We start from the raw sequence: 19417 nt of genomic DNA, 5'->3' as shown, positions 1-19417 counted from the left end.
TTTCATTGGCTTTTTTATTGCTGAATTGTAAGAATTCTTTACATACTGTGGAAAGAAGTCTCTAATCTATGATTTGTAAAAATTTTATCCCATTCTGTGGCTTGTCTTTTCATTTTCTTGGTATCCTTTGAAGCATAAAAGTTAATATGTATGATGTTTATCTTTTTCTTTTGATGTTTGTGCTTTTAGAAATAATTCATCACCTGCGTGTACATTAAAGTTTTTTTGCAACACAGCTATGCTCATTTGTGTATTATCTATAGCTGCTTCAAGCTACAATGGCAGAGTTCAGTAGTTGCAAAAGACTGTATGGCCCACAAAGCCTAAAATATTTACTGTCTGGCCTTTTACAGAAATAGTTTTCCAACTTCTTCCTTCACCTGAAGGGACTGCAAGGCAAATGATATCCTTTGGAAGGAAGCAGACTTTTGGTTATGGTAAACTAGGTATAGGAAATATTTTTGTAAAGAGGCTGACAACACAGGGCTATAGCTACATACTGGTGAGGGAAGAAATACAGTATAACATCAAAAACCAGATATAGGGGCACCTGGGTGGCTCAGTCGTTGAGCGTCTGCCTTCGGCTCAGGTCATGATCCTGGGGTCCTGGGATCGAGCCCCACCATCGGGCTCCCTGCTGGGTGGGAAGCCTGCTTCTCCCTCTCCCACTCCCCCTGCTTGTGTTCCCTCTCTTGCTGTGTCTCTCTGTGTGTCAAATAAATAAACAAAATCTTTAAAAAAAAAAAAAACAGGTATAATTTTCACTGCCTACAGTCCCATCAGTAATCACTGACTTCTGTTCAGAATACCAAATAAAATACTGAAGTGGTTTTTACTACATAAGGCCTAGCCTCTGGTGATAGAAGGTAAGCTAGGGAGTTTATAAGAACTGACTTGAAGGAAGGTGGTCAAAAGGTACAAACTTTCAGTAATAAGAGAAATTAAGTATTAGGGACGTAACATACAACACAATGACGAGACCTAGCACAGCTGTTTGATATGTAGGGAAATTACTGAGAGTTCTCATCACAGGAAAAAAAAATTTTTCTCCTCTTTTTACTGTATTTATGTGAGATGAGGGATGTTAAATGAACCTATCATGTCAATCATTTCACAATATACATGAATCAAACAATCATGCTGTATGCTTTAAATTTATACTGATGTATGTCAATTATTTCTCAATAAAAAGGGGAGTTTGTATGGGGGGAGGATGCACTTAACTGCCTGAGTAAGAAGTTTGGTCTTTTTCTGGTATGCAAGAAACATGGAAAAGACAATGGACCTTAAGAAAAAACCTGTAATGAGGCCTGCAATCTAATAAAAAGAGACACATGAGGAAGTGCTCTCTGCTTTTCTTCAGGCAGGTGTTAAGTGTCTGAAATTGAGGTGGCCCTCTTTGGACAAGTGGAGCTTTAATGTGAAGTGCATATATGTCCCTGATGAAACTGGATGAACTCTGAACCACTCTGTAACTCTGATTCTAGGCTTCTCATTTTTTGAGATAATACATTCCTTATTATTCAGGCCACATTTATTTGGGTGGGTAGTCTGTTACTTAGAGCCCAACACTCAGATACACTTTCTACTTTGTTAATGAGTATATTACTGGACAGAGAGCCACACAGAAATCAGAATGAAATGATTATGAAACCCAGATCTGCCAAAAAGTACGACATACTAGTTTTTAGTACATTGATTTTTAAAAAATTTAAACAGAGGGGTGCCTGGGTGGCTCAGTCGGTTAAGCATCCAACTCTTGGTTACAGCTCAGGTCATGATCTCAGGGTCATGAAATCCAGCCCGCGCCGGGTTCTGCACTGGGCGTGGAGCCTGCTTACAATTCTCTTACCCCCTCTCCCCCCTCCACCACTCCCCTGCACTCTGTCTAAAAAAAAAATAAAATAAAAATAAAAATTTAAACAGCATTTTGCATTTTATCAAGCATCTTAGATAACTACCTTACTCAGTACCCACAAGAACTCTGAATCAGTCAGTCTGGTGGCCATTTTACGAGTATATATTTATTTGTGTGTGTCTGGGTGTCTGTGTGTGTGTGTGTATAAATTCAGCAAACTCCATTACAGGTCTTCCAATTCTCTAACCCATGCATGTTCCACCACATTGTATTATATCTCACAGCATCAAACAAAATTCACTGAAAGCAACGCAACAACAAAATGATTTTCTCAGCACTTAACTGTTTGACATTATCTATAAATAATGTGACCCAAGTGAATAATAAAAATGTCCAAATAGCTGCTACAAGTCAAGTTCAAGCAGAGTAATCAGAAGAAATCTATAGCACCTTATAATGGTTCTACTAAAACATATATTAGCGTGTATGTAAGTACATGTATACATATATATTTTATTGTATTTTAATTTTATACATATATACATACGCATACACATACACTGTAATTTTTTCTTCCACATGCCTGACTCAGTCCATGCTGTGAAGTCTCTGGGAGTCTTTTTTTCATCTTTATACCTAACACTAAGTTTGATATGTGTAGTAGGCAAACATAAATGTTTGCTAAATTAAGAAATCAAAGATTTAGAATAACAGTCTCATTTTATCAGCTGTTCTAGAATACATCTAGTACAAAAATGTTATGATAAATCAGCTTACGTAAATAAAAATGTTATTTACAAATTTTGAGTTTCCTTTATTTATGAAAAAGTTTACTTACCACTTAACAAATGAAATAACATTCTCACATGCAACTGACAATTTACTCAGATATGTAAAAAAAATCTTGAAGCATTAAGGAAATCCTGTAACTTTTAGAATCAATAGTTTCCTTTCTAGAAGATTTCCCATTGTGCTAATGCACTTAAACTTTCTAATTGTTTATTCATAGGACTTTCAGAGACCTTCACAGCCCTAGACAATAAATATAACTAACCCAGCTGTACCTTTGCTGACTTCCCAAGCCAGCAGGAAAAGTGTCTACTTATACCTGTCCATCATTTACCTTTATAGTCCATTAGAATGGAATGGGAACTGGCTTTCCAAACATGAATAAAAATGCATCCCCTGCTTCAGAGGAGCCCACAGGTTAGGGGAGGCAATTAAACACATTTCCAAATAGCCATTAATTGCTGGAGGGAATTGGGAAAGTTTTCACAGAATGCCACTGGAATAGGGTCTTGATGTTTGCCAGACAAAGGAGAAGCACAGTGCAGATGGAAGAAAAAGTAAAAACAAAAGCACCAATAAGAAAAAAAAAAAAAAGATGAGGCACTTGAGAACCATGTCTCACTTGGTTATAGCATAAAGATAGCTAGAAATAAGGATCAGAACATGAGTGTCATGCAAAGAAATTTACATTTTTTAAAGGTTTTATTTTTTTTTAAGATTTTATTTATTTAGGGCGCCTGGGTGGCTCAGTTGGTTAAGCGACTGCCTTCGGCTCAGGTCATGATCCTGGAGTCCCAGGATCGAGTCCCGCATCGGGCTCCCTGCTCAGCAGGGAGTCTGCTTCTCCCTCTGACCCTATCCCCTCTCGTGTGCTCTCTCTCTCTCTCTCTCTCATTCTCTCTCTCAAATAAATAAATAAGATCTTTTAAAAAAAAAAGATTTTATTTATTTGACAGAGAGCACAAGCGGGGGGAGCAGCAGGGAGAGGGAGAAGCAGGTTCTCCACTGAGCAGGGAGCCTGATGTGGGGCTCGATCCCAGGACCCCGAGATCATGACCTGAGCCGAAGGCAGATGCTTAACTGACTGACCACCCAGATGTCCCAGGAATTTAAATTTTTAATATAAGATGTAGCACTGACTTTCAAATGAGACAGTGGCATGGATTTCCTTTTCAGAAGAAAAACTGGCAATATGAAAGAAGGAATGAAGAAGGAAGAAACTGGAGGCAAAAAGAACAAAGCATTAGGTACGCTATGGAAATGGTCCACATGAGATCTAAATGAAACTCTAACAATGCCAGTGGCAATAGGGATAAAGAAGTTCATAAAGAGGCACTGGGGGATCTAAAAGGGAAAACCGTTTGCTATAACATGATACTTATGTTCCTGAAAAAACTTCATGCTCTTAAAACTACACGTTAAAAATAACATGGCTTGGGGTGCCTGGCTGGCTCAGTGGGTTGAGCATGCGACTCTTGATCTTGGAGTCGTGAGTTCAAGCCCCACCCTGGGCATAAAGCTTAGTTAAAAAATAAATAAACAAACACAAACAAACATGACTTAAGGAAAACAGAGTTGGAAGCAGACACTCAAAGCCTATGCAATCAAAGTACTAACAAAACCAACAAAAATCCTATTAAGTATAAAGATGTGCTAACCAGTAAGTATGAGACTTTTAAAATGCACAGATCAAAGTAACAGAAAAAAGGGATATTTGAAACTAAGTTAGAGAAACAAAAGAAAAATGGACAAACATCTGAGGGAATTATGCAATAAATTCTTCCAACATAAGTAAATGGCCATACTGAGTCAAGAGGAAGAATGTGAGCTCTATGGATAGTATACAATACTGTTATTCTTCAATAGTTTGCCACCTTTCGCTGCTAGTTTTTTGGATTCAGCTGCCACTACTTAACAGCATGAAGCATTAATATGCTGGGAATATTATAAATACATTTTCCTCTTTATCAAAAATACATGAACCAAAATGGAATTCCTCAAAAACCCCCTCTCATAAGTGATTGAGCCTCCTACCCCCACACCAGGTCAGGCCAGTATTCTTATGTTATGCTCTTTCAGTATTATACTCTTTCAGTACAGGATGCAACTGATGACTGCTTAAGACTTGTAGTAAAGGAGAGGGCGCCTGAGTGGCTCAGTTGGTTAAGCGACTGCCTTCGGCTCAGGTCATGATCCTGGAGTTCCAGGATCGAGTCCTGCATCAGGCTCCCTGCTCAGCAGGGAGTCTGCTTCTCCCTCTGACCCTCCCTCCTCTCATGTGCTCTCTCTCTCTCATTCTCTCTCTCAAATGGATAAATAAAATCTTAAAAAAAAAAAAAAAAAGACTTGTAGTAAAGGAGAGAAAAAAAGCATACCAGGTTTCCAGATAGGAGTGAATGAATAGATACTGTTTCTAGGAAGAAAAATTAGAGAATAAATGGAAGCATGAATAGGAAGACAATAATGAATGTGGTTTTAGTTATGATGAGTTGAGGTGATTGGCAGACACCCTCATTTAGATAAATACCCTGTAAGCAGTCAGATTCATGGACTGGAGCAGAAAAGAATGAAGGTAGGAATCATCAGTACACAGGAGATGATGAAACTTTGAGAATAAACAAAGAATTTATGCATTCACTCAATTCACTCATTCAACAAATGTTCCTGTAATATGGAGGGGTCTATGCTGGCAGCTGGCGTAACATAGGAAGACGGTCTGACCTGGCATGGTGGTGGGAGGCTCAGTTCCTTCCTTGAGGGACTTTTGAACCATTCCAAACATAGCCTATGCAAAAGGCTCTGATGGTAGAATAAACAGATGGCAGAATAAATCTAGCATACAATACTGAATAAAACATTCACAAGACCAAGTTGCTAGAGTATAGAGAAAAAGCAGGAACATGGTAAAAGAAGCTGAAGTAAACAACAAGTAGAACCTATTGAGTCCACGCACTATGTTAAGGTGATGTTAATCCTATAATATATAGGATTTTAATTGGGAAAGTGATACAATCAATATTTAAGAGGGCCTTGGACCAAACCCAGAAGAGAAGCTAGCAACAAAGATTAAAAATGGTCAGAGATACAGAACAGCAACTAGCAGAAAATGCCACAGAAGCCAAAAAAGGAAAGAACTCCAAGAGTTTCCAACAAATTCCAACATTACAAAGAAGTCCAGTAAGAAGAATGAAGAACCGAATACATTTAATGAGTACCAACTGGATTTCCAGGCACTCTATTGTCACCACAACCTGAGGTGCTCTTATTCCCATTTTACACTACTAAATAAGGTCAAGAGTTTATGGTATTTGTTCAAGGTCACACAGCTAATGAATGGCAGAACGAGAATCTAAATTCAAATCTTTCCAACTCCAAAGCTCGTGCTGGTATTAGAAGATTACTGCCAACACAATAACTTTCAGTGAACTGCAGATACATAATCATTCTAGACCAGTGCTATCTAATAAAAATTTCTGCTCTGTACTAACAGAAATGTTCTATATCTGCACGAATGCAGGAACCACTAGACACAAGGAGCCACTAAGGGCTTGTGATGTAGCTATTGTGACTAAGGAACTAAATTTACAATTTTATTTAATTTTAATTCATTTTAATTAAAATTTAAACAATTACATGTGGCTACTAAATTGCACATCACAGATCTAGACTGTACTAGATTGAAAACAAGAAAACGAGCAAATAAAAGAGTCAAGAAGTATGATGATAGACAGAGTTGACAGCCACACAAGAAGGCAGAGTTTAAGTAATCTGATTGTTCATAAATTCATTATTTACCTGAAAAAGATTACTATGAGTTAGTTTATAATTCATAAAATTCTCTTTGTTAGGAAAACAGTTGCAACATAAGTAGATATAAAATCATGACTTCCCTTATAACAGTACTTGTTTTTCCTGACATTCCAATTTTTATTAAAGATTGCCTTACAAGTAAATAATACTACAGGATGCCAGCTTACTGCATGCCGATAACAGGAGATTCCTTGTGGCATCACACTCAGGCAGATATGATAAAAAAAAAAAATTCAGCCCTAAAATTAGATTAAGGATTAATAAAACTGCTAACAGCTCCATTAAGACCAATGGTAAAGGGCGCCTGGGTAGCTCAGTTGGCTAGGCGACTGCTTTCAGCTCAGGTCATGATACTGGAGTCCTGGGATCGAGTCCCGCATCAGGCTCCCTGCTCAGCAGGGAGTCTGCTTCTCCCTCTGACCCTCTTCCCTCTCATGCTCTATCTCATTCTCTCTAATAAATAAAATCTTTAAAAAAAAAAAAGGACAAATGGTAAATATCTGATCTTTTCTGTAGGTTGCTATGCTTCACTGTTTTGTACTTAGGTTTTAAAATGCTTATCTAGGGCGCCTGGGTGGCTCAGTCTTGTTAAGCATCTGCCTTCAGCTCAGGTCATGATCCCAGGGTCCTGGGATCGAGCCCCGCATCAGGCTCCCTGCTCAGCAGGAAGCCTGCTTCTCTCTCCCCCACTCTCCCTGCTTGTGTTTTTGCTCTCGCTATCTCTCTCTGTCAAATAAATAAAATCTTAAAAAAAAAGGAATAATTTTAAAAAATGCTTATCTAATTCTCACACACAAATAAAAATACTCTGTATTATTTACAAAGGACAAAAGAGAACTGGTTAGAGTACACATAAGTTTAATAAGGCTACCAAAACAAGTCAAAGTGTCATCTCACAGAAATGTTTTTGGGATAGCAACAGATTATCGCATGGCCCTCCTTGTGATACTCCTAATAAAGGGCTTTAACTGACAAAACAAAACTCTAAGGAAGGAACCTATAAGAACCTATGGATTGTTGATTTTCAGTGCTAAATTTTAAGATTTCCTATAGAAATCTTCAAATGTCTAAAAAACTTTTATAGTACAAGGTTATAAAAACCAGAGACAAACCCAGACACATATATTAGTCATAGCTCATTTCAAAATTTTATTCCTGTGCCAGATCTATGCATTAGCTGTCAACTCATACCACAAAAAGGGTATGGGAGTTCAAGGAGAAAATTCAGAAAAGGAGAGTAGATGTGAGCTGTTGAACAAAAGGTTTATTTGGAAGTATAAAAGTGAGGAAATAATTTTAACTGGCAAGCTTGAGATAGAATAGGGGCTTTATAGACTACACTCTGGAGATCATTTTCTCTTTTTAAGAAATTGTTTAGTTAACGCTAAGGTAATAAATGGAAAAAATAAGTACAAAAAATTTTGTAATAAAATATTTTCTTGGGGACCCGGCTGGCTTAGTCGGTAGAGCATGCGGCTTTTGATCTCAGAGTTATGAACTCAAGCCCCACATTCGGTGCAGAAATTACTTAAAAAAAATTTTTTTTCCTCTTAAGAGTAATTTCGTAAAATACTGTCACAGTTAGAATTTTGTTAAAATACCAACCTCGATCATTACAAAATCACTGCCTGATCAAAAAATTATGCTGAATTGTTGAGTCATGCTTACAATGAAATACACTTAAAAACATTGGAATAAAACTAACTAATGAGTCAACTAGAGCATGGTACTGTTAAAATCTCTTTCAATTTAATCTTTCAAATAAGAACTAAATTACAAAAAAATAAATCCATACAGTGCCACAAGTTCAAAAGGAAGAAAAAAAAATACAAAAAAAAAAAAAAACAAAAACAAAAAACCCAAACCCTCCCTTTTGTTAAAGTACACAAGAAACTCAACAGTGATCAATATAAGAATAGCAGTGATCAACCCTGAAAAGGCTCACTTGCCACTTTATACTTTTGGTACAATCTGAATTTTAAGCAAATGAATTAATAATGTCTTTAGAACTTTAAAAAAAAATTAAGAATATCAATCTACAACTAGATGTTCCCCTTACATAAAACCTGAACTCAGAAAATGGTTTTTTTAGACCTATGTAACTTTGTCAGAAGTTATTAAAGACTGACAAAGTATTTACCTCTTCTCTTGTTAATACTTCTGTTTCTTAGATTCATTCCCTAGGTCACTGACCCACTGGTATTCTCTCTTGGGTCCACTTACTATTTAATAACATTTACTTAATACCCTATTAACTGCATATCAAATCCCCCCAAAATCAGTATTATAATCCTTTTCCATACTCCTCACCCTCAATCTCACCCCATCTGCCTCAGTCTTTAATCTCAATTTCAGATGATCTTACCTCAAACTATCTTGAATTACTGAGAGAATTTAGGCCACTTCCCATAAACTACATTAAAATGTATCTGTCTTTTTTATTTTTTCCCCCTCTCTCGATGTACCTTCTTTCCCTTTATCCCCCTTCTTTCTGCCACTTCTAGGACTCATTCCATTAACTATCCTTTCTTACAGCTCCCTCGCCTGGCTTCTCTTCTAATTCTAAAGAATACCAACATCTGGGCACCTGGGTCGCTCAGTTGGTTAGGCATCTGCCTTTGGCTCAGGTCATGGTCCCGGGGTCCTGCCCCACATCGGGCACCCTGCTCAGCGGGGAGTCTGCTTCTCCCTCTGCCTCTCCTCTCCAACTTGTGCTCTAATAAATACATGAAATCTTCAAAAGTAAATAAAGAATACCAACATCTGCTATCCTAAACAAAACTCACCCCAACTGTAAACCACTTAACTTTTCTTTGTCCTTTTTTTCACAAATGTCTCAGAAAAGGAACTGACACTCATTGCCTCCGTCTCATCAGCACTCACTCCTTTATCCCACTTACTCATTCACATATTCCTTCTTCAAACACTACTTAATATCTGGTATATATCATGTATTTGTAATAAAACAATGAAAAAACAAAGACAAGGCCTCTGCATTCTGAGTTTACATTCCCTTTCAATCTTACTTTCATTACCTAGGATTTAAGTTACTGTTTTAAAGATTATGACCTCTATAACAGTTTTCATTTTTATCTCCTTCCCTCTCATGTTAACAGATGAAAAAAAATCTCTTATTGCCTAAGGAGAGTCATATTTCATCCTACCTCCTTGGGGAACCTCAGACTATTAATAATTCCATCTTTTCCCTTTGAATCCTCAACTACACTCCCTCTTTCCAGGCTATTCCTTTTACCCCAAAATAAATTCTTCCTCAAACTTAAACTCCATAGCTTTTATCTTGTCTCATTCTAGTCAAAATTTTAAAGAACAGTCTATACTCAATGTTTGTCTACCCGTTTATCCCTCAACTCACAGCATCCTGGCTTTGTTACCAGTACAAAATGGTGTTTTCTTGTACTGTTGGCCAGGGTCACCAGAACTCTCCTGATGCCTCTAAGATACTTTTAAGTTCTTCTCTTTCCTGATCTCTACAATATCTAGGCACTGCTGACTCCTTCAAATCTGACATCGCTCTACTAATTTTCCAACTCAATTTATTCTCAGACAACCTTCACAGATTCCTCATCCTCTATCTACCTCTTAAATGCAGTGTTTATGGTTTACCCTCTTCTCATTTTATATTCTTTCTCCATAGGATTTCATCCAGTTTCATGGCTTCAACTACTACCTAAGAGACCTGCACAGACAATGCTCAAATCTTTAATCCCAGCCCAGATTTCTCTTCTGAGTGCCAGATATAGAGTCAATTACCTGTTGGCCATTTCTACCTAGATGACCCACGATTACTTTTTTTTTTAAGATTTTATTTATTTGAGAGGGAGAGAGAGAGTAGAGGAGAAGGGCAGAGAGAGAGGAAAAAGGAGAAGCAGGCTCCCAGCTGAGCAGGGAGCTGCACGTGGGGCTTCATCCCAGGACCCTGGGATCAGGCAGATGGCAGATGCTTAACCAACTGAGCCACCCAGGTGCTCTGAACTACTTTAAATTCAACATGTCCAAAATAGAAATCAACATTACTCCCTCATATCTCCTTTTCCTATACCTCCTAGAGAGAGAATGTGCATTTCTGAAAAGATCCCAGATGAGGCTGATACAGCCAGTTCAGAATTCACATACTGAGAATCACTGCTCTAATACATATTACCTCTTCCTACCTTCAGGCTATCTAGTCTCTTCTATCCTAGGCCGAGATATCTATGCAGCAAGCAGCAGTAATATCTCACAGCACTCTATCCTACTGAACTTACAGAATCTTGCAACATAGCATTCCAAGTATTAATTACAATATAAGAGAATGCTAGAGATGATAGAGATAATACAACAGTCATCCCAGCAAACTGGAAGTTTCTTGAGGAAAGGACATTTCTTATATCCCTAGAACTGAATCTTAACCAAGCAGGTGCTCAATAAACATTTGCTGAATGGATGGCACAATCATCTGTCCAGTCAGCCAAGCCAGAAGCCAGAGGGTACACCCCTTTTCTTCCTACAATCCAACAGTCACCAAGTCCTATCTTCTACCTCTCAAAATGTCTCATACCTGGTCTCTCCTCCTCATTTGCACTGTCCCTACAGTCTTTTAAGTCCTCACATGAATTATTGTAACAATTTCTTAACTGGCCCCCCATTCCTATATTAATTTACCCTATTTTATTATCCACATGGCCACCAGACTGATCTCTTTAAAAAAGCAAATGAGACATCATTCTCCTGCTTAAAAATAACAGTTTCCCACTGGTTTAGGGGAAAAAAAAAGTTAACTTCTTCATATGATATGCAAACTCCTCTATGACCTTGCCTCAATCTGACCACCCTCTTTCTCCTTTCCACCCTAACCCTCTACCCTGCAGCCCTCCAGATGAACTGGCTTGTATATATTATCTCTATGGCTTTAAACATAGAGCTCTCTTTCTAGACCACCTCTCTCATTGGCTAAATACTCATCCTTTTAAGATTCAGCTCAGGGCGCCTGGGTGGTTCAGTTGGTTAAGCGACTGCCTTCAGCTCAGGTCATGATCCTGGAGTCCTGGGATCGAGTCCCACATCCGGCTCCCTGCTCAGCGGGGAGTCTGCTTCTCCCTCTGACCCTCCCCTCTCTCATGCTCTCTCTCTCTCTCATTCTCTCTCTCAAATAAATAAATAAAATCTTTAAAAAAAAAAAAAAAAGACTCAGCTCAGCTCTTTCCCTGCCACCACCAAGTGGCGCAGAGGGCAGAGACTTAGGTGCAGTCAAGATTCGGCTACACTTGTAACCCACAGCCATGCTGCCATGGCCGAGGAAGGCACTGATGCTGAAGGTGTAATGGACGTTAATACTGCTTTATAAGAGGTGCTGAAGACTGCCCTCATCCACGATGGCCTGGCACGCAGAATTTGCGAAGCTGCCAAAACCTTAGACAAGCACCAAGCCCATCTTTGTGTGCTTTGCGCCCAACTGTGATGAGCCCATGTTATGTCAAGTTGGTGAAAGGCCTTTGTGCTGAACACCAAATCAACCTAATCAAGGCTGATGACACAAGAAACTAGGTGAATGGGTAGGCCTCTGTAAAACTGACAGAGATGGAAAGCCCCGTAAAGTGGCTGGTTGCAGTTGTGTGGTAGTTAAGGAATATGGCAAAGAATCTCAGGAGAAGGATGTCATCAAGGAATACTTCAAAAATGCAAGAAATGAATAAAAAATTTGGTTCTGTTCCAAAAAAAAAAAAAAAAGGGACTCAGCGCAGACACCTCATCTCTTCAGGAAGCTTTCTCTGAGTGACATTTGTCTCCCTGCCCCATCCTCACCCCAGTTTGGATTAAGTCTCTCCCCTGCCATGTACTTTTTTTTTTTTTTAAGATTTTAAAGTAATCTCTACACCCAACGTGGGGCTTGAACCCACAACCCCAAGTCCAAGAGTCACATGCTCCACTCACTGAACCAGCCAGGCACCCACCTCCTGCTAAATACTCTTAAGCACCCCACATTTAGTTAATAGCACACATCACAATGCATAGTTGTCCTGTTTACTCCACTCGATTAAGTTCCTTGGAAATCACAAATGTGTCTTATGTTTGTACAGTGTGAGGTATGTTAACAGATACTTAACTAAAATTTAAATAAATACATTCCTTGCTATTCTCTAAAGGAATAGAAAAATTACCTGGAGAAGCTATAAAATCTATACTGCTTGCCCCCATCCCTAGAGTTCTGGATTCAGCTGGTCCAGGGTAGGATCTGACGAGTTCCCAGATGATGCTGACACTGCTATTCCAAGTTATCAGTGCTCCAAATGTTTTCTCTTCCTATCTCCAGGATTTAGAGTCTTTTCCTAGATGCCTCCAACTCTTCCTTCTGCAATCCTAATAACCTTTTCAGACCCAAGCCAATTTTCACCTCCTTCATAAAACTTTCCCTAATCCCAAAGGAAACTGATCTTGCTCTTTCCTCAATTTCTATCAGGCTTTGTGTGCATTAGTCATATGATAACTCGGACTAACTTTTTTCATACCTACTGGCATTTGTCTAATGTTCTAGATTTAAATGAAGATAGGAAACCTGCCTTAATCATTTTAATACTTTCAACAAACAAGCACAGTAACCACTGAACAGCAGACAAAAACTACAAGTATTTGTTATATGAATGAATCCCTGTTGCTTGCCCAGACTCTGGGCCCATGGTCTGACTTGCTTAATCCTCCTGGCCCAAGCTGACTTCCTTATACTGCCATGTACTTTTACTTGCTTTACTACCCATAATAGAGGCCTGATCTACCCAGAGTTATCTGTCCCTCGCATTGCTTTGCTGACTAACCCTCAGTTTCTTTACCTTGCAATCTATGCCTTTTTAATTTTCTCATCCACTATGGGACATAATGAGCAGAGACATTTTCTCATGAGTAATGTGAATTTTAATTCTGCTGGCCATAAGACGGGTTGCTTACTTTGTTGTTGCTATACAGCCTCTGTCACAAAATCTGAACTAAAATATGCTGTGTGCAACTCCAGTGCAGGTATCATGGACAGTAATAAATGTTTTGGCTTCTATTTACAAATTGGGGAAATAATTTTTTCTTTTAAAGATTTTATTATTTATTTGAGAGAGAGAGAGCACAAGCAGGGGGAGAAGGAGGGGGGGAAGCAGGCACCCCGCTGAACAGGGACCGCAGGATCCAGGGATCCAGGACCCCAGGATCAGGAACCGAGGAACCGAGCCAAAGGCAGACGCCTAACCAACTGAGCCACCCAGGTGCCCCAGACTGTGGAAATAATTTTAATAAAAAGTTGAAAAACACAAAGACATAGAAAGGTCATTTATAAAATTAAAGGTTTTCCTAAAAAACAAATTTAAAAGAAAAGCCAATTACTTACACACCGTATTCATATATGCATCCAAAATAAAATCCTAGGGGCGCCTGGGTGGCTCAGTTGGTTAAGCGACTGCCTTTGGCTCGGGTCATGATCCTGGAGCCCGGGATCGAGTCCCACATGGGGCTCCCTGCTCAGCGGGGAGTCTGCTTCTCCCTCTGACCCTCTTCCCTCTCCTGCTGTCTCTCACTCTCTCTCTCAAATAAATAAAATCTTTAAAAAAAAAACAAAATAAAATCCTATTTGTTTTAAAGATTTTTATTTATTTATTTGACAGAGAGAAAGAGCACAAGCAGGGGGAGCGGCAGGCAGAGGGAGAAGCAGGCTCCTCGCTGAGCAAGGAGCCCGATGCGGGGCTCAATCCCAGAACCCCGGGATCATGACCTGAGACGAAGGAAGTGGCTTAACCAACTGAGCCAGCCGGGTGCCCCCAAATCCTATTTTTAAATTATCCTAAGTACACGGTAAAAACTATTTCTGATGCAAGAAAAGTTAACTAAGTTTCTAAAAATGCCCCTACAGGGGTGCCTGGGTGGCTCAGTCGGTTAAGCGTCTGCCTTCAGCACAGGTCACGATCTCGGGGTCCTGGGATCGAGCCCCACATAGGTCTCCCTGCTCAGCAGGGAGTCTGCTACTTCCTCTCACTCTCCCTCTTTGCTATCTCTCTGTCTCAAAGTCTTTAAAAATAAATAAATTAAAATAAATTAAAAAAATAAAATAAAGGGGCGCCTGGGTGGCTCAGTCATTAAGCATCTGCCTTCGGCTCAGGTCATGATCCCAGAGTCCTGGGATCAAGCCCCGCATCAGGCTCCCTGCTCCGCGGGAAGCCTGCTTCTCCCTCTCACACTCCCTCTGCTTGTGTTTCCTTTCTCGCTGTGTCTCTCTCTGTCAAATAAATAAATAAAATCTTTAAAAAAATAAATAAATAAAATAAAATAAAAATGCCCCTACAAAATTTACCCCTCCAAAAATTACTCAGAGACTTTTCAATCACACAGACCTAAACAAACACTCTTCTGTTTGATCATTTTATTCTTCTTCTGCATGTCAGGAACACTGAAGTACTCTATCTAAAATACAGATGCCTACCTAGAGAAAAAAATTGTGAAGACATCTATTTATTTACTTCAGTAAACATACACTATTTATTTTGTCAGACAACGACCATTAGTTCGGGGGGGGGGATTCCTAGAAGCTCAGTACTCAGGTGTGTGTGTGTGTGTGTTTTTGTGTCTGTGTCTGCGTGCGTAAAATCTTCATCCCACCTGGATGGTCAGCAGTTTAAAATTCAAAAAGAGGTGAAGAGAGGGAAAGACTTTACTCTCAGGAAATAAACAAACTACTTTTAACATTGCAACTAAAATAAATAACTGTCAGAAAAGATTGCTGATAAGTTCAATCCAATCTTTCTACTTTCCCCTTACTTGAATTAATCAGTCATATTCATAAGTTAATTCATAAATTAAAACCAACTGACAAAATTGTCAATATGATCATGATACTCCGTAAGTTATAATAAAGTTTTCCAAAGGGAGTGAAAATTTTCAGAAGTCTATGCTCAATTAACTAGAAAAATGAACCAGATCACTCCAAAAACCAAATTATTTGAGTTAATACCCCATATAGCAGAGTTGACCTATAGGTATGGTCTTGATACTTTCAAACCAGTGCTGCATTCAACAGACCAAAATAATTCTAAACTTGGGAAGCCACTGTCACAACAAATTAACTAGGTCCTGAAACGGTATTGAGAGAATGGTAGAAGAAAGAACCAAGCGTAAATCAGAAAATACTGAAAAGAAAACTGGAAAGAGGGAAATAATGAACTAGAAGGAAACAGTATCAAAAGGTAAATCTTAAAATATTTTTTTTAAGATAAGAAAACACGGAGTACCAGGAAGGTAAATTTAAGAGCTAAAAAAGGAATTTCCCAAATTCAATCTGTTGGTGGGGGGGGGCACACTACAGGGGGGAAAAAAAAACTTGGAAACCAGTTCATTCTAATATATAACACATAAGCAACAAAAGGCTGGATCATTATTCCTCACCATGTATTGTTTACAAATGCTGGTAAAAACACTGCAATGGTCAAAGATCTTCAAGATCCTGACCTTCAAGTAAAATACATGTATAAGGAAGTGACATTAAAGCACTAAAATGCAATTCGTAACTCCAAAAAACTATGCCAACCAAAAGACTGCACTATGAATGGTCTTGATCTAAGCTGTTTTCTGTAGTAGTCTGGAAAAACCTAAGTTTTGTAACTTTGGGGGCCAAAGTTGTCTCTGAGCCGCCTCCCAAGTTGGCAAGGAAAAACTTCCTCTATATATAAAACTCACTAATCATTTATTAAGTCTGTTCCTAATTTGGATTTTAAGTACACTGATAAGTGCACTTGATTTGTCCTGTATTTTAAATAAAAGCTGACTTACTTGAATTTTCTAGTTTCACTTTGTTCCCTCACAATCACATCGAACTGATTTTAAGTTGCAGTCAACAGAATTTCTCTTCGATAATCCACTGCTCTATTTTGAAACACTTAAATTCTACATACAGGGTGAAATACAATCCAAGAAATTACCCAACGTCAAACAATCGGTCTAAAAATCTTCTGACAACTCTTGGAAGAGTTTTAGAAAAAGCCTAACAACGAAATCACATGTCTGAATATCTGATACATATGGAAAAGCACTGCTAACTTTTTCTACTACGTATACAATTCATGATTGCAAAGAGGAAACTGCAGCGGCTACCCGGAGCGAGAAAACCGGTAAGGTAACAGGCTAAAAGGGCGTCGTTGATTTCTTGGCTACAGTGACAGAAGCGGGAGACACACCCCTAGCGTCGGTTTGAAACACTACAGCAATGAATTCTACCTAGGGATTAATGCGAGGGTAAGGAAAGACAAATTTAAATCGCCATGATTCAAAAACAACCACGAGAGAGAGACTTACGAAGGTAACAAAGAAAACGAAAAACCCTTGACAGTAAAGAAGCACTGAAAACATATCCCCATTTATCAAAGACCGAGTTAGACTACGTTTTCAGGAACATACACCTTGGACCTTTCCGGTTCGCCAGAGAGAAAAGCAGCAGCGAAAGGAACCCCATAAGGTTGCAAACAGCAACAAAATACTAACAGGAGAGGGGGGAAGTGGCAGGATTCCTGCGAAGGCTCGCTGCTTGAAAATGGAGTGGGAGAAAGAACAGGTCTGGAGAGAAAGTGGGTCTTATATAAAAAGCCATTTACCACGTATTATTTCCCCAGGATTCTGGAATATACCCGAACTTGAAGGAGTGAGTCTGGGGGTGAAAGGGGGGCTCCACGTGGAGGAGGATCCGGAAAAAAGTAATGCAGGCCGACGAGTGGCCAGGACCAAGCCGATGGCCGGGGAGAAGGGGGTTGAGGCCCGGGCGGACTCCCGGGGGGCGCGGGGGGGGGGTGGCGGAGGGGCGCCCCGCGGAGGCCCGGGGGCGGAAGCGGCGGCCCCGCGGTCCTGTCAAGCAGACGGCCCACCGCCTCCGCCCGCCGCCAACACACCCGGGCCACTGAAGGCTCTCTCGGACCCGCTGCGGCCCCAGCGGGGCCGGGTCTCTCGAATTTTCCACTGGGGGAAGCTGGCCAGAGGCATCGGGGCTCGCCCCCGCCCCTGGCCCTGGCAGCGGCGGGCAGAGGAAGGATGGTGCATTGGGGAAGCAAAGGTCTCACCATTTTGCTCGGCGGTTGGCGGCTCGCGCGGGAGGAGGAGAGTGTCGGCGCTCAGAAGGGCTCCCGCAGGAAGCGGCGGCGGCGGCCCAGCTGTGCTGGGCTGAAGCGGCTGCGGCCCTCGGGACGCCCGCGGGGGAGGGGGTGCAGGCTGGGGGAGGGGAGGCGGTGCCTCGGGGCCCGCGCCGGCCGGGTGACTGGGCACACGGGAGCGGGCGGGGAAAAAGAAAAATTAAGGTCGAGATTCGGAGACAGAGCGGGAGGAGAGACGGCGAGAAAGGGGAGAGACAGAGAAGCAGAGAGAAAGGGGGGGAGAGGGGGCCAGGCGGCTCGGGGGCTGCAGCCTAGCGCTCGCGTCGGAGCCGTGACGGACTCACTGCAGTGGTTAGCGCTGACCCGCAACCTCAAGGCACGAAAAAGGGGGAGGACTGGAGAGGGAGGAGAAAGCGGAGCGCAGCGGGGCGGAGGGCGGGGGCGCGCGCGGAGCCGGCCGGGGGGCGGGGCTTCCGCGAGAGGCGCACATCCGGGAACCCGCCCGCCGGCTCCGCGGTGGCCGCCGGGGTGCTCTGGCGAGCTCTGGTTGGGGATCGCGGAGCGCGCGACCACGTTCTCTCCACCGTGGGCCGCCCTTTGCGTGCGATGCGGGGGGAGGACAGGGACGGGGGCGCGGACGTCGGTGACGTCACGTGGCGGAGCCCTTCCTGTCATGTGGCTGGAGGCGGGCAGGTCGGGGGAAGGCTGGGTCAGGAGGAGGAGGAGGAAATGCGAGGGTGCTGTGAGAGGGAGGAAATGTGAGGGGTGTCCGAGCTTTGGGCGAAGGCGTACTTGGTTCCAGGAGTAGGAACCTCGTGGGGGAGGAGCAGCAGATGCGCGGCCTTAAGGTGTCAGAGCCACCCAGGCACTGCACCAAAAAACAAAAACAAAAAAAAGAGGAAAATCCAAGCCCTGGAGCTAGAAGGGAATCCGTTTACTCAGGAGAATTGGTATCTTTGCATCAGTGTACCGACTTGGACCCACTACAAAATTGCTGGGCGCATGTAAACTGTTGTCACCCCGGTGCAGCACCCGCAGGCCCACACCCCAGTATGAGCTGGCAGGGTCAGGAGCCAGGTTGGAAAGACAGGGAGGAAGAGCCAAAGCTGGCTACAGCTTGAGGCTGAGGAGCCACGAAACAGCTGAGTAGAAGAGCTGCTTCCCACTCCCGCAAAGACTTCCTCACCCAGTTCTGTATTTTCCTTAAACCCTCCAAGCTGCCGTTTGACGGGGTGCCCAGTGTTTGTTTTTGAAACACATTCGAAGATAGATTGCCCACTTATCCCTTTAGTAGGGCTATATCTACTTTGGTGGCAATCACTATTCCCAGAAAATTCAGATTGTCATGGGAAATGGAAGAGCATAAGGAGGAAAGTTATTGGGGGCGGCGGCGGGGTGGGGGGAGCCGATGGGAAAGGTGTGATAAGGATAGGGAGAAAACATTTTGCAATTATTTTAACCATTTATTCCCTTTCAAATTCTTGATAATCATGAGGTTTATATGTATGAAAGAGAGGGAGATAATGTTTTCTAGTGGTCAGAAACTCCTTATTGACAAATCCTTTGAATAGTTTTATAAAAAGCCGTAGTGTTTTTAAAGGCAGTCTGTTGAAGCTTCTCACGTAAGAGTGTTACTCTTTGTGGTAATTATTTTTCCATGATAAGCGAGCATCTTTTCTAAGAGGCTCAATGGCATGCCTTAGGTCTCTCTGTCTCTCCCTTTCTCTCTCTTTTTCTAAGAACTACTTTCTGTGTCCAGATGAATAAAGAAAAGTAACTAAAACATAACAAATTGTCTCATACAGTGACTGCATCAAGGAAAGGCCAAGAAATAACACAGCTTCTCATACTAAGTTTC

The 19417-nt window shown here is 41.4% G+C and overlaps 1 protein-coding gene and 1 pseudogene across 1 annotated transcript in view; one reads left to right on the top strand and one right to left on the bottom strand.

Annotated features, from left to right (window-relative positions):
- The window catches only part of PPP3R1 (protein phosphatase 3 regulatory subunit B, alpha), a 71922-nt gene extending 53936 nt beyond the window's left edge, over positions 1-17986 (bottom strand). The window contains exon 1 of the mRNA XM_028116247.2: positions 17530-17986. Within this exon, the coding sequence (XP_027972048.1) occupies positions 17530-17532 (3 nt within the window). The 5' untranslated portion in view covers positions 17533-17986. The remainder of the gene's footprint in view (positions 1-17529) is intronic.
- On the top strand, positions 11745-12150 carry LOC114218870 (small ribosomal subunit protein eS12 pseudogene; annotated as a pseudogene).
- Positions 17987-19417: the final 1431 nt, after the last annotated feature.

Source organism: Eumetopias jubatus, unplaced genomic scaffold (genome assembly GCF_037043125.1).
Source record: "Eumetopias jubatus isolate StellerSeaLion01/CBP00866 unplaced genomic scaffold, mEumJub1_p1.0 scaffold_9, whole genome shotgun sequence".
In the NCBI taxonomy this organism is placed as follows: Eukaryota; Metazoa; Chordata; class Mammalia; order Carnivora; family Otariidae; genus Eumetopias; species Eumetopias jubatus.
Note: the sequence above shows the minus strand (reverse complement) of the source record. Positions and strands in the feature narration are given on the sequence as shown.